At 41.4% G+C, this 13,864-nt stretch overlaps 1 protein-coding gene across 1 annotated transcript in view; it reads right to left on the bottom strand.

Moving 5' to 3' along the window:
* The window catches only part of LOC147748328 (resistin-like), a 93,818-nt gene extending 84,661 nt beyond the window's left edge, over positions 1-9,157 (bottom strand). The window contains exons 1-2 of the mRNA XM_086936409.1: positions 8,978-9,157; positions 22-147 (exon numbers count right to left, since the gene is read on the bottom strand). Coding sequence (XP_086792535.1) covers positions 22-142 — 121 coding nt within the window. The 5' untranslated portion in view covers positions 143-147; positions 8,978-9,157. The remainder of the gene's footprint in view (positions 1-21; positions 148-8,977) is intronic.
* Positions 9,158-13,864: the final 4,707 nt, after the last annotated feature.

The raw sequence follows: 13,864 nt of genomic DNA, 5'->3' as shown, positions 1-13,864 counted from the left end.
TTGAGCTTCACACTGCCTTACCCATGGATTTTATAAGGCTCTGTAAGTTCTCCAGGTCTTTGAATGAGCAACATTCATTACAGGCAGCGAGGAAGGCAGGCAGTAGAAGAAGGACAACACCCAGGAAGATGGCAGACTTCATTGTTTCTGCAAAAGAAGAATAGGAAAGAGTGATCAAATGGAAGCTCTTCAGGTCCCATGGTGTGTTCCTGCTCCTCACTTATCTGGAGAGTGAGTGTGACTTGCTGGTGAAACAAAATACAACTACCCTGTAGGGAGTAATTCTTCTGTCTTGCTGGGTTAGGACTTAGTACAGATCTGATCGTAAAAGTGCTGAAACAGGACAGGGTTCACGGAGGCTATGAGTATCCTGTCACTGTGGCAAGGAATAGGTACAGGGTGCAGGACATGTCTTCAGGTAAACTCATGGGAGCAAGGCGAGTGCGTGGCTCTTTTTTTGAATGGGGTGGTGTATAGATCTGAAGGTCCTACTTCTGGAATTGGTCCGGGCAGATCTTGGGGTTCCAGATCAGGAATGGCAAGGTGCCTACTTCCAGTGCCCTATGTAATTGAAAGGAAGCAGCTTCAAATTGGGGGTCCTAGAACTGGAATGGAATTGAGTACAGGTTTGGGGCTCCAAGTATTGGACAGGGATGAGTCACTGATCTGGGGGTCTATGTTGGATTGGCTGCTAGGAACCAATTCAAGCAATATCAATCAGCTACAAATCAATAAGGACACTTAGAGCCTGATTAAGTCTTTGGCACAGCTGCGCCAGCTCCGCTGCAGCAAACCTGTGCATGGACCGTCAGCCGTGTACGAGTTCTAAAAGTACAACACATAATACGGTTTGGCCTTTCCTATGGTGGTGCCTTGAAAACAGGTACTGCAATGGGAACAGACAAAAAGTTCTGGGGGAATACAGACCAGCCATAGCACAAGCTCCCATAAGGAAATGGGAGGTTGTGTTTATCCATTGGGATTACAGGCCGGTTTCCGACTGGCCAATGGGCTGCTTGAGCCTGTCTGGATCCAGCTGGAATGACCAGCCAACTTCAATTCCAACCGCCTAGATGTAATTAGGCGGTCAGAACTGAAACCGACGATCTCAGAGGCTTTCCGACCGAAATCATAATAGGCCCCACAGTCTTGCACATTTGCAATGCAGTTAATTAAAGGTGCAATAGTAATACTCTGGAAAATCAAGATAGAGCAGTAGAGTCAGGCCCTTCACCCCCGGGACTTTACTTTTCACAACGCCAAGGAGCGCTTTCCAATCTCTATCTCTCCCTCCCTGGGAACGGCATGAAAAGGGAGCAGCAGCTGTGAGAGAAGGCAGATTTGCACAACTCCGTCTCCATCTGTGAACTTCCCTAAGACATCTGACCCTCTTCTTTTTATACATTAAAAGTTGGTTTACACAACATCATGTTCCTTTCCCGTACCTGTTGCTCCTGTGGTGTTTCAGGGCCATATGTATCAAGCCTTTTGCGATTCTTTAAGGCCAAAATTCGCAGAATTTCGTCCTTAGCGAATCGCAAACGGCTTTTTTTCCGATTTTAAAATGTATAAAAAATTAGCAAAATAAGGAATCGCAAAAAATTGCGATTCCTTATTTTACTAAAGCATTTAAGGAATCGCAATTTTGTGATTCCTTAACACCTTGGCTGCTAAGGGTTTTCCCCTCCGGTGCTGACTTTTTGAAAGCTCCATTATTCATGACGAGCTCAGCTCGTCATAAGCACAGCTCAACCGTGCCTCATGACGAGCTGAGCTGAGCTCGTCATGAGCATGGAAGGGGTTAAATGCTATGTATGAAGCTTTTCAAAATTGCGAATTCAGGTTTAGAAATCACAAATTGCCACCAACTTGTAGTTGGTGGTAATTTGCGATTTCTTATAAATATGCACAATTGTGCATTTGTGAGGGTGGCATATGACGCACATACATGCCCATTGGGCATGTATGTGCACCATATGCACACACATGTAATTTTCAGGGGTGCAGCAGGGTGTCCTTGAGACACCCCTGCACCCTTGAAATAATTCTCGAATTGCGATTAGCAAATTGCGATTGGTACCAATCAATCATCCTCCCAGGGCCTTCAGCTACTCCCAGGTACGTTGGAGTTCAGTGCAACCTCAAATGTATGTCTCTCACAGCCTAAATGTCTCAGCCTGGGACCATAAGCAAAGCACCTTGGCGGATAGTTGCGACTTGAAAATGGCAAAAATAAGTGTCACAGGATTTTCTGCTATGTCAGCTTGGTCAATGGGCTTTCCGCATGCATTTTCACTCATCAACACTGCCTAAGCTAGTTATCCCTTTCATGTCGCAATGCCTTCCGCACACTATTCCCTGTATACTACAGAGCACCATTGGTAGAAGAGGACGGGCTCCACCACCGTTCAGGGAGCTGTGCATTTAAACAGCTCAAGAACTGAATGGGCAAGCAGGAAGTGTTTGAGGCTAGGGTAACGGAGCTGTATTACAGGGGTTTGTACTGTACCTGCGCCCAGTGCACCAGTGTAGAGAAATAGTCAGTGCTATAAATATGGGACAAACACCCATCTGTACCTTAACTGTAGCACAATAAGAGCCAGTCCTTCAATAGCAGTGGGGACTACTGATTAGTTGTGAAATTAGTTTATAACACAGCAAGCTGCACTGTACTGGTGACAGACAGCGGTACAAATTAACGTTATAAAGAAGTTAGATAGATCACTTACCATTCACAAATTCGATAGATAGATAGATAGATAGATAGATAGATAGATAGATAGATAGATAGATAGATAGATAGATAGATAGATAGATAGATAGATAGATAGATAGATAGATAGATAGATAGTGGAATGAGGGGAGGCAGCAAGAGATAGACTAAAAGATGCTGGAAAGATCGAGGTTTTGTCTAGTGACAACTTTTGTTAACCATAAAGTAGCGCTGTGGGTTAAGATGCCTGCAGAAAAGAACGGGTACCCTGCAGATCACAGAACTGTATTTTATTTGGCTTGCTGAGTGGGTTACTCCATGTGTCAGAGAGATCCTTTTGTTACTGCTGTTCATAAGTTTCGGTCCTGGTACAGCACAGAGACCTACGAGATGTCATCAAACAACTCAGATGCATGTAAACTGCATGGTATAGGTTAGAACGTCCTTTTTATTATACTAATGTTGCTAAAAAGGGCTTGTTTGGGTAGAAATGCATTTTTATTAGTAAAGTGAACCACACTGTGGTACATTTCAAATCCTTAATTTGTGCTTTTCCAGATCAAATATTCTTACAACATACTGCCTACTGGGACAGATGACGTGTTTCCTACTCAATGTAATCCCCATTGTCTCATGTGACATTTCCCATACACTGATTCACATTATTTCTGTATAATGTGTGTGTATGTGATCTAATGTGCTCTGACACTCTTTACACTGGTATAAGTAGCACTATAAATCAAATGAAATGCATGTGAGACAGGAGCTATGGAGAGATGAGGGGCCTTGTTGGACAGTGGTAGTGAGGAAATCCGTGGAGAGGCAGGTTCGGGCGGGGGCAAAAATGCCTGTCGAACCTGGCACCCCCAGCACTAAGCCAGCCTTGATTATGAAGGAGATGAAATGTCAAGGAGTACCTAAAAACATGCACGGGGAGAGTAGTAAATAGACAAAGGGACGGAGTTCCACAGATTAGGAGCACAAACTACAAAAGATTTCAAGTGAGAGGGAGCACAAGGAAGAAAGGGGAAAACCACCCTAAACCATAAAGCAGAATGTAGGAAAGAAAAATCCATGGGGTATCGTGTGTGGCTGTACTACTGAATATCGACACCAACAATATTGTGGTGCAAGATTATTGAGGACAGAATATTGAGGGACAAAATAGCAAAAGGTGAGCATAGATTTACTATTCCTAATGACATATCTATGTACCTTGAAGATATATGTACCGCTATCGGTACATGTATATGTAGTTAGAAATAGAAAATCTAAACTTTATGCCTGATCCGGGGTTTAGCGGATAGATTACACCGTCACACGGATATCCCGTCCACTGTATTACAAGTTAAGTAGGATATAATGGAATTGTATTACTGCTGATAGGACATTTCTCATGTCTATGAAAGAGTAAACCCATCCACCAAATTCTAGATCAAGCCCCTAGTTACCTATTGATATATTATTTTCAATATTCTGTTCTCAATATTGTGTCCCATCGATATTGTGGTTTCGATATTCAGGAGTACACCGAAAAGTGTACACAAGGAAAGAGCAGTGGTACACAGACAAAATATCGATTTTTAAATATCGATATACAAAAATATCGAAGTTTAAATATCGATGGGACAAAATATCGAAGGTAAGTAATATCGACAGTCTTAATATCGATATTGGTATGATATCAGTAATATCGAAGTTGTAAATATCGATGTCAATAATATCGAAATTAATAACTTTGATGTTACTAATATCAATTTTTAAATAAATTTAGTGTATATTATATTGTATTTATTATGTTTTATTATTTATTTTTAATGTAATTTAATTAAATATTGTCTTTTACTACTGTAGCGGGTTGTGGGTTTATAGGGGAATAGGGTGGGAAGTAATTTAATTATGTTAAATTAATTATTAATTAGTAGGAATTATTAATTAATTAATTGAGTCATAATCTTTAATTATTTTTAATTAATTGATTAATTGATAAATATGTTCTGTAGCGGGTTATGGGTTTATAGGGGAATAGGGTGGGAAGTAATTTAATAATAATTAATTAATTGATATATGTTTGTACATATTTTAATTAATAATTAATTGGTAATTAATTTCTATTAATTAGTTGATTAATTAATATAATTTTTCACATATTTATAATTATTAATTAGTTGGTAATTAATTAATATTATTTATTTAATTACATTAATTATAGTAATTTTTTTATATTTAATTTATTGTTATTCTTAATTAATTAATTGGGAAAATAATATTAATTATTAAATTAAATTAATTACAGCAAATGTGCTAATATATTTACTTTATTGTTATTGTTAATTAATAATTAATTGGTAATTAAATAATATTAATTAATTTTGGGTAAAGGAGTATTTTTAGGGTTCAGGGTCAGTTTTCAGTTTTTGGGTTAAGGGGTATTTTTAGGGTTCTGGGTCAGTTTTCAGTTTTTGGGTAAAGGGGTATTTTTAGGGTTCAGGGCCAGTTTTCAGTTTATGGGTAAAGGGGTATTTTTAGGGTTCAGGGTCAGTTTTCAGTTTTTGGGTAAAGGGGTATTTTTAGGGTTCAGGGTCAGTTTTCAGATTTTGGGTAAAGGGGTATTTTTAGGGTTCTGGGTCAGTTTTCAGTTTTTGGGTAAAGGGGTATTTTTAGTGTTCTGGGTCAGTTTTCAGTTCATGGGTAAAGGGGTATTTTTAGGGTTCAGGGTCAGTTTTCAGTTTTTGGGTAAAGGGGTATTTTTAGGGTTTAGGGTCAGTTTTCAGTTTTTGGGTAAAGGGGTGTTTTTGGGGTTCAGGGTCAGTTTTCAGTTTTTGGGTAAAGGGGTATTTTTAGGGATAAGGGTCAGTTTTCAGTTTTTTGGGTAAAGGGGTATTTTTAGGTTGCAGGGTCATTTTTGGGTTTTTGGGGTACAGGGATATTTTTAGGGTTCAGGGTCAGTTTTGGGTTTTTGGGGTACAGGCGTACAGGGTAAAAACAAAAAAAATTACATTAAATCAAATAAATTACATGAAAAAAATTAAAATTACTTTAAATTATTAAGTGTTTTATTTCTTTTAAATGTATATGTATTAGTTTTAATTTTGTTTTAATATTTTTATTTAATAGTTGTAAAATTATATGTATTTTAAATTTATTTTTACATTATTATTAATACATTTAAAAAAACGATATTTTTGATTCTGATATTTTTGTACTTCGATAATATTTATTCGATATTTTTGTACTTACCTTAATGAAGATAGGATTCCGATATTTTTGCTGTCGATATTTTTGCTCCGATATTTTTGCATATCGATATTCTGTCTGTCGATATTATGTCAGACATTCAAGAGCAGTGAAGTGAGAAAAACAATAGTCAAGATGCCATAGAATCATAGTGAGAATGAGGGGCATCGTTCTCTGCAGTGTCAACAACAGATGAACCCAGAGAAAAATGTAAAGTTCAGAAGGTGAAAATATGGAGGGAAAAAGTTGGAATACATGGAGGATCAGCCCTCATCCTCCTGGACCTGTCAGCCGCCTTCGACACGGTCTGCCATTGCACTCTATAGACACGCCTCCTAGAAGCCGGAATCCAAGAGAAGGCTCTTGACTAGACGACCTCCTTCCTCTCCGGCAGAACCAAGAGGGTCCGCCTCCCACCCTTTCGATCCGAAGCCACCGACATCATCTGTGGCGTTCCCCAGGGCTCATCCCTCAGCCCAACACTGTTCAACATCTACATGGCCCCCCTCGCACAAGTGGCCAACCATCACGACCTCAACATCATCTCCTATGCTGATGACACCCAGCTCATCCTCTCCCTCACCAAGGACCCGCACACCACCAAAACCAACCTCCACGAGGGAATGAAGGCTGTCATCGATTGGATGAGGAACAGCTGTCTGAAGCTGAACTCGGACAAGATGGAGGTCCTCATCCTCGGACCCACTCCCTCAGTCTGGGATGACTCCTGGTGGCCGACCACACTGGAAACAGCACCAACAGCCACCGACCATGCACGCAATCTAGGATTCATCCTCGACTCCTCCCTCTCCATGTCTAAGCAGGTCAACGCCATCTCCTCCTCCTGCTACAACACCCTCCGCATGCTCCGCAGGATCTACAAGTAGATCCTGACCGAAGCAAGAAGAACGGTGACACAGGCCCTCGTCAGCAGCAGACTGGACTACGGCAACGCACTCTACACAGGAATCCCAGCCAAACACCTACGACGACTACAACGCATCCAAAACGCCTCCGCCCGACTGATCGTCAACGTCCCCCGCCGCAGCCACATCACCCCCCACCTGAGAGACCTACACTGGCTCCCCGTTGACAAGAGGATCACCTTCAAGCTCCTCATCACACACACAAAGCACTCCACAATACCGGACCAGCCTACCTGAACAGCAGACTCAGCTTCCACACCCCCACCCGCCAGAACCGCTCCGCCAGCCTCGCCCTCGCCGCTGTCCCCCGCATCCAACGAACGACATCCAGTGGCAGATCCTTCTACCTCACCGCCAAGACCTGGAACACCCCCCTTACCCACATACGGCAGACCCAAGACCTACTCGCCTTCAGAAGACTCCTCAAGACCTGGCTCTTCGAGCAGTAGCAGCACCCCCCCCCCCATCCCCCCTCCCCTCAGCGCCTTGGGACCCTCATGGGTAAGTAGTGTGCTTTACAAGTACTCTGATTGATTTTGATTGAAGGAGAAGGACAAAGTAGTGTAAATACTTACTAAGTCTTCTGCACAGGGAGAGACTAATGTCAAAGAGGAAATATTCAAGAAGAGAGAAAGGAGAGACAGGAGGTATAGGAAAGTATCTCGGTCTTAGGCAGCTAATGTATGGTGCCTTGAAAGGCCATCCAGAAGTTTATTGCAAATGGAAGAAAATTGTATTTTGAAGAATAGTTGCGAAAGAGGAAAATGAGGTAAACTGCAGAACATTATCTGCTTTGAGATGGTAACAAAGGTTGAAAGATCGGATAATGACAGAAAGGAAAGAAGTGCAGATAGAGAAAGGGGCAAGAACAGACACCAAAGCACTCCAAGAAGGAGAGGAAAAGAGGGGGCGAAGAATTAGCCTTAGAAACAGTAGGGCTTATTGACAAGCCCCTTACACCCGCCAGCGCGTCCCTCTTTCCTACATCAAAAGTGATGCACCATTGGAGCCAAGGGCTTGTAAATAAGCCCCAGTGTATGTATGATGTGAACAATAGGAAAAGAGTAATTTCAGAGTTGCTTAGAAGTAGAGAACAAGATTGTGCAGTCCACTGTTTGGATGGTGGCAGACAGACTGAGTAGAGTAAGTAGGGAGTGGATGAGCTGCACAGTCTACTGTTATTTAACATGGAGGGAAAGTAAGCACCAAACTGTGTGATAAGCCAGGTATGGGACAACATGGAGAGAAATATTGCCTTTCAGCTGGAAATGGTATGGTCCAAATCTCTGCTTTTAATATAAAATCAGGGCCTTCAGTGGTCATATCACTGAAAATACAATATTTGAAAAAAGTATTATTGTCTACGGGTGCTCGTGGAAGACAATTTCTATGGGCTGGAATATAGAGAATGCTAAAGAGATTGCCAGAAATATTAAACAGAGAAAGTCTCTCAGCCGAAAGTAATTCTGGTATTTTACTGATCTCTTCTGGTCATTTTCAATTTATTTATTTATTTATTTAATTTATATAGCGCGTTATAACCACCGGGGTCTCTAAGCGCTGTTTGTCCAGATTACGTAGTGAGGTATGGCATTTACTTGATCCCAGCAGTGCGCCTAGAGGCTGCTCCATGCTTGCTTAAACAGTACAGTTTTTAACTTTTTCCTGAAGGATAGCAAATTGCATTCCTTCCTAAGTTCTGGGGCCAGTTTGTTCCACAAAGCTGGATCACAACAGTTAAAAAGAGGCAGTTGAACAGAAAAAAAAGTCCCTAAGCGGAAGCAGACAAGTCATAGGGATGATCTCCAGAGCCCGCATAGTACATATAAGTATATAATAAGTATATGCTAAAGTATATACCAAGAGGTCTTGAATGCTCGACCTAAAAAGTGGTGAGCGCTACCAACCAAGAAAAAGGTATATTGTATGGGTGCCCATGTGTTGTAACAGTGCCTCGGATAGCTGCAGGTGACACAAACTAGCTACGAGATATCAGGCTTTTTATTTTCTAGTACTCTGCGCACCAAAGACGACACCACCTCTCAAGCATGACTAGAACACCCTCCTCTGTGGCCAGTCGTTTACCAGAGTATAGGCTTACCTGTTGCTGGGGGTGCGTGCTGTCAGTCTGCTTTCTCCTGCCCACAGACCTCTTCCTCCTCTTTAAATAGTTCTCTCTTGTGGGGTGATGGGGTCGTGGGGCGGTGTAGTAGATAAAGTCAACACGTTGTATAAACTAATAAATACACAGATAATCCTTTGTTTGGAAATGTTCCAAAGCTAACACTCATTGTTCACTTCCGCCTTGTCCTGTTGCAAGAGTGCATAAATTATGGTGTTCCAACACCGCCTTAATTAAGTTTGTTTTTTAGGCAGGGGTGTGTTGTTTTTTTTTTATGTAAAGCGGGACTGATAACATATGGTTGGCAGCTATTGCATCAGCCCACCCGGCCTGTTCCAGAAGAAATTGCCAATTGGTTTGTCTATCCACTTTATACAGATTTTTTGAACGGCATAAACATATCATCCAATGAAAACTGTAAACTGTAAAAAAGATTACAGTTAACTGGGTTCTAAAGTGGCAGGTTAATTTATTTCATAAACTGATATAACACCCAAATGCGGCCTCTCTGCGCCACCTGATTTATGAGACAGAAGGACTTCTATGCATTTTAGCCTTAAAGAGCCTAGTTTTCAACTGCTAGCAGAATGGCAATCAACAGAAAATATTCGAAGATTCAAAAGTAAATTGCTCCACAGGTGAGATGCCTGAAAATTAGTATTGGTTGTACTTTAAGGCAAATAAAGGCAGCTGCCTTAATGAACCATTAAACGAGGCAACACGAGGGCACCTGATTACAACAAATGCCCTCCCTCAAAAGGAGCCTTGTTAATGTGGCAGGAATGGAATAACATTACTGAGAAACGGTTTCATCTAAAATATTCGATAGAAAAGTTTCAGAATGGATGGCATTTGCCCTTTTGTACAAGCCAATTCATAGAACGTATTTTTGGTCAAAATTGGCTTTTGAATGCTTATTAAGGGCAAATACAATGGTTGCAGGCTTTACTTTCAGAAACAGTTTTGCTTGAAATATTTATTGCAGTGCCTTAATTCACTAGACATTATTTCATATTTATATTGTTTACTTGTCAGACAATTAGTTCAGATGCTTTTCATTCTCTGCCTCATCACCACCCATAAACACCAAACATAGCTGATCCCTCACAACCCGTAAACACCATCAATCCCTGCCCCTCAAAATCCTCCCCACACCTATACTACACTCATCCCTGAAGCCTAAACGCCCTTTCTACCCTAAAAATCCACCATCCCTGAACTATAAAATCATTCACTGCTCCTAACTTCATCCATATCTGACCCCTAAAACCCCTTTCTAAGCATAAACTCCACCCCTCCCTGAACACCTAAATTCCACCTATCCCTGAACCCTAAAAACCTCTAATGCCCTTAAATTCCAGCCATTCATGACCCATAAGAACTCATCACCCTATAAACTACTCACCCCTGAACCCTAAACACATCTTTTTACATCTGAACTCCACCCATCCCTGTATCCTTAAAACCTCTCACCATCCTAAACTCCACCCCATCCTGAACCCTAAAAACTCTTCACCACCCCAGTCTCTACCCATACTTGAACCTTGAAAACTCTCACCAGCCCTAAACTCCATCCATGCATGAACCCTAAATCCCCTCAACACCCTTACTACACCCATCCCTGAAACCTAAAAAAAACCTAACATACCTAAACACCAATTATCAGTGGACACTAAAAACCGGTCCGCTCCCCTACACTCCACCCATCTCTGAACCCTAAACACCCCTTTCTAAGCCCATACACCAACTATTCCTGACCCCTGGGAGCTCCTCATCACTCTAAACTTTACCCATTCCTGAGCCTAAAAACTCCAAAGTGGTCTTAGACCCCACCTAAGTTTAACGTCATCTAGAATTTTCCTTAAAATTGTCGTTCCTTTAAGATATTTCTTTTAATCTTTGATTTTTTTGCATTTCCTTAAAATTGTTTTTCCTTGAATTTGGTTTCCCATGAGCTGTTTTCATGCAATGGGATTTCTCAGCTTTAATTTTCCATTTATTCACCCACATCAGTATGTAACATCTTGTATTTTGAACAAGTTTTGCAACAGGCAATCAATACCATTGCTCCAGGCCCGACACAATGTGAGACTTGAGTGGGGCTTCTAGTCGTGTACTGACAGCAGCATTTTACAGTCTTAATAAGCACTTTATATAGTTATGCTGGAAATCCCAAGCACATATGCCTTGCTGTACTCCGATTAGGGCAGCATCAGCTTGTGTCTCTGGAGAAGGAAACAGTTTCCTCCTATAGGATGGTTGTTCGTTGCTAGAAGTAATACAGGCAAGGAGCAAAATCTCAGTCTTGTGGAATCGAACTTGATAAAGTTTCTTTTCACCCAATTTATCAGTCACTATGCAGTCATAGAGGTCTTGAAGGTTTTAAGCAGGTGGATGAACTGTGTATCATTTGCATTGTTCATGAACTTAAAACCCACTTCTGCTATGAGTTGGATGTGTGTCTTTAACATTGCTGGAGGCAGGGCCAGGCCCCTTGGACTGTTGGATTGGGACTAGGATAAATACAGGCACACGGGGAAGACACACAATCTGAAATCAGCTTGATAGAAAGTAGTGATTACAGTTCAGTACAATGTTGCACAACCTTAGACTGTTTCACTTGAACAATAGAGTTGTATGGTTGACATTATCAAAACCCATAGGACAGTAGACTCTTGGTATCAAAGGCTGCTGGACAGTGGAGTCTCATAGTTGATGGAGTAGAGTCTCATGGCTGACGTCAACAAAAGCTGCAGGAAGATGATGGTATCAAAGGCTAGTGGGCAGCAGAGTTTCATGGCTTGTGCTATTGAAGGCTGCTGGACAATAAAGACTTATGCTTGATGCCATCAAAGGTTGCTTTACAGTAGAGTCTCATGGTTGATGGTATTAAAGGCCTCTGGACAATAAAGCTCATGGTTGATGGCATAAATTGCAGGGATAGTAAATTCTCATGGAGAGTACAGTCTTATGGTTGACCATATCATAGACCTCAGTACAGTAGAGTCTCAAGGTTAATGTTATTAACAACTGCTGGACAGTAAAATCTGATGGATGGTGGTATCAAAGGCTGTGGGACAGGAGATTCTCATGGTTGACAGTTTTAGAAGACAGGCAGTAGAGTCTCATGGATGGCAAGACACATTTCTTTTTAATTGTGGCTCTTGTGCACACAGCTTGTGTCTGTCTACTGAGAATATCACCCTCCTATGGGCAGCATTTGGTAATATACAGGTACTTTTTTCCTTTCTTTGGCACTGACCCCAGGTGGCTTTACCTCGATCCATTCACCATAGGGTATATAGATATTGCCAGCATCTGAGGCAACAGGCCATCTGGAGCTGAAGGCAGAAACCAGGAGCATATACCCTTAGGTAGCGTGTTTGGGGCTAGGGATCCTTACCAGTGAATCTTCCACTTAGGACCTGAACTGTTGTGACACCACTTGTTTGTAAGAAAATTGTTCCACTTCCTGGAGTAACATTTTGAATTATTGCAGTTCTGCCTGCATTGTATCAAATAAATACATTGCTTGTGGTGGATGGGATTGCATTTGTTTTATTCCTCACATTATTTTCACCTACTTTATTTGTAAGCCATTGTTTATTTCTCCTCATGACCTGATCCCTAGGTGTCTTCTGTCCACATTTGCTTGCATTTTGGCTACTCAGTCCAACAATCCCTGCCTCTACATGTAGGCCCTGTTTGTTTAGAATGGCTCAGTTCGTTTTTTTCTTCCCTGGATACACCAACTTTTCACATGGCATAAATTGTAAACAACTTCCTTTCCTGAACTCACTCATTTAAGCTCTCCTCCCAGGGCATTCTTTCAGGGAGTGCATGAAAAGATTCATGAGAAGAGTGGAACCATTAGATGTGGCATACTGTGGCAACTTCCCTGTGTAGGCCTGGCAGTGTCTTGGGCCAGAACTACTGCCATGGTCTCCTCCTTTTCCCCTAAAGTTCCCTTGAGCACAGGTGGCTAGTGTTAATTCATTTTCTCTTGAGTGTTTGCTGCCTTGTACCGCTCTGAATTGGTGAAGTTTATGGGCTGTGCTATATAGATAGCTTTATAAATAAATATATACACAAATAAATATTCAGGTTAATGGCAAAGGAATCAGAATTAATTGCTACTTCTAGATATATATTTTGCTCTCATTTATCACTATAGCCAAAATAAAAAATTGATAATAAAAAAGTAACCGAGAGGGCAAACTTAAAAAATAAATGAATACCATCATGTCACAGAGTTGTTTAGAGACCCAAATGTTCCATTTTCCCAGTATTTGTAGACATTAATATATTGGCAGGTTAAGGGCTGAACTTAGTACTCATCCAGCCTTTTTTGTTTTCAGTAGCATGCACTGTTCATAGTTAGTGTGCTGTTTGTTTCCTCGCACTGTGCCATGATCGGTATCTATAAGGACTTACCTGGGAACAGATCTCAAGGGTTTTGCATATTCATAGGATATTTATAAAACAAAGGACAGCTTGGAACCTGTAGCTGCCAGGAGATGGATGTTGAGGAATCATGGAGACAAGTATCGGTGCTCTAACCATTCCAAGAAGGCGAGGTTCCTATTGTAGCAAATAGGGGTCTGACCAAAGCATGATGGCGACCAGGTTCCCCTTCACATCACATCTAGTAGAATGGTATTTAAATGCTGCATTTTCAGTCTCCGCCTTGCAACTGCATGTGGGTGGATTCACACACTCCTAGTTTGCACTGTTGTCGTTTGATCGCATTCATGCAGGTAGCTTTACTGAGCAGGAATCACTGTGCTGTTTCTTCAACAACAGCCTGTATGTGCTCACTTTTCCGGCTGTCCTAATAATTTCAGAGATATAGCTAAATAGTTTTTC

Source organism: Lissotriton vulgaris, chromosome 1_1 (genome assembly GCF_964263255.1).
Source record: "Lissotriton vulgaris chromosome 1_1, aLisVul1.2, whole genome shotgun sequence".
NCBI lineage: Eukaryota > Metazoa > Chordata > Amphibia > Caudata > Salamandridae > Lissotriton > Lissotriton vulgaris.
This window is presented reverse-complemented; position numbering and strand designations above follow the sequence as displayed.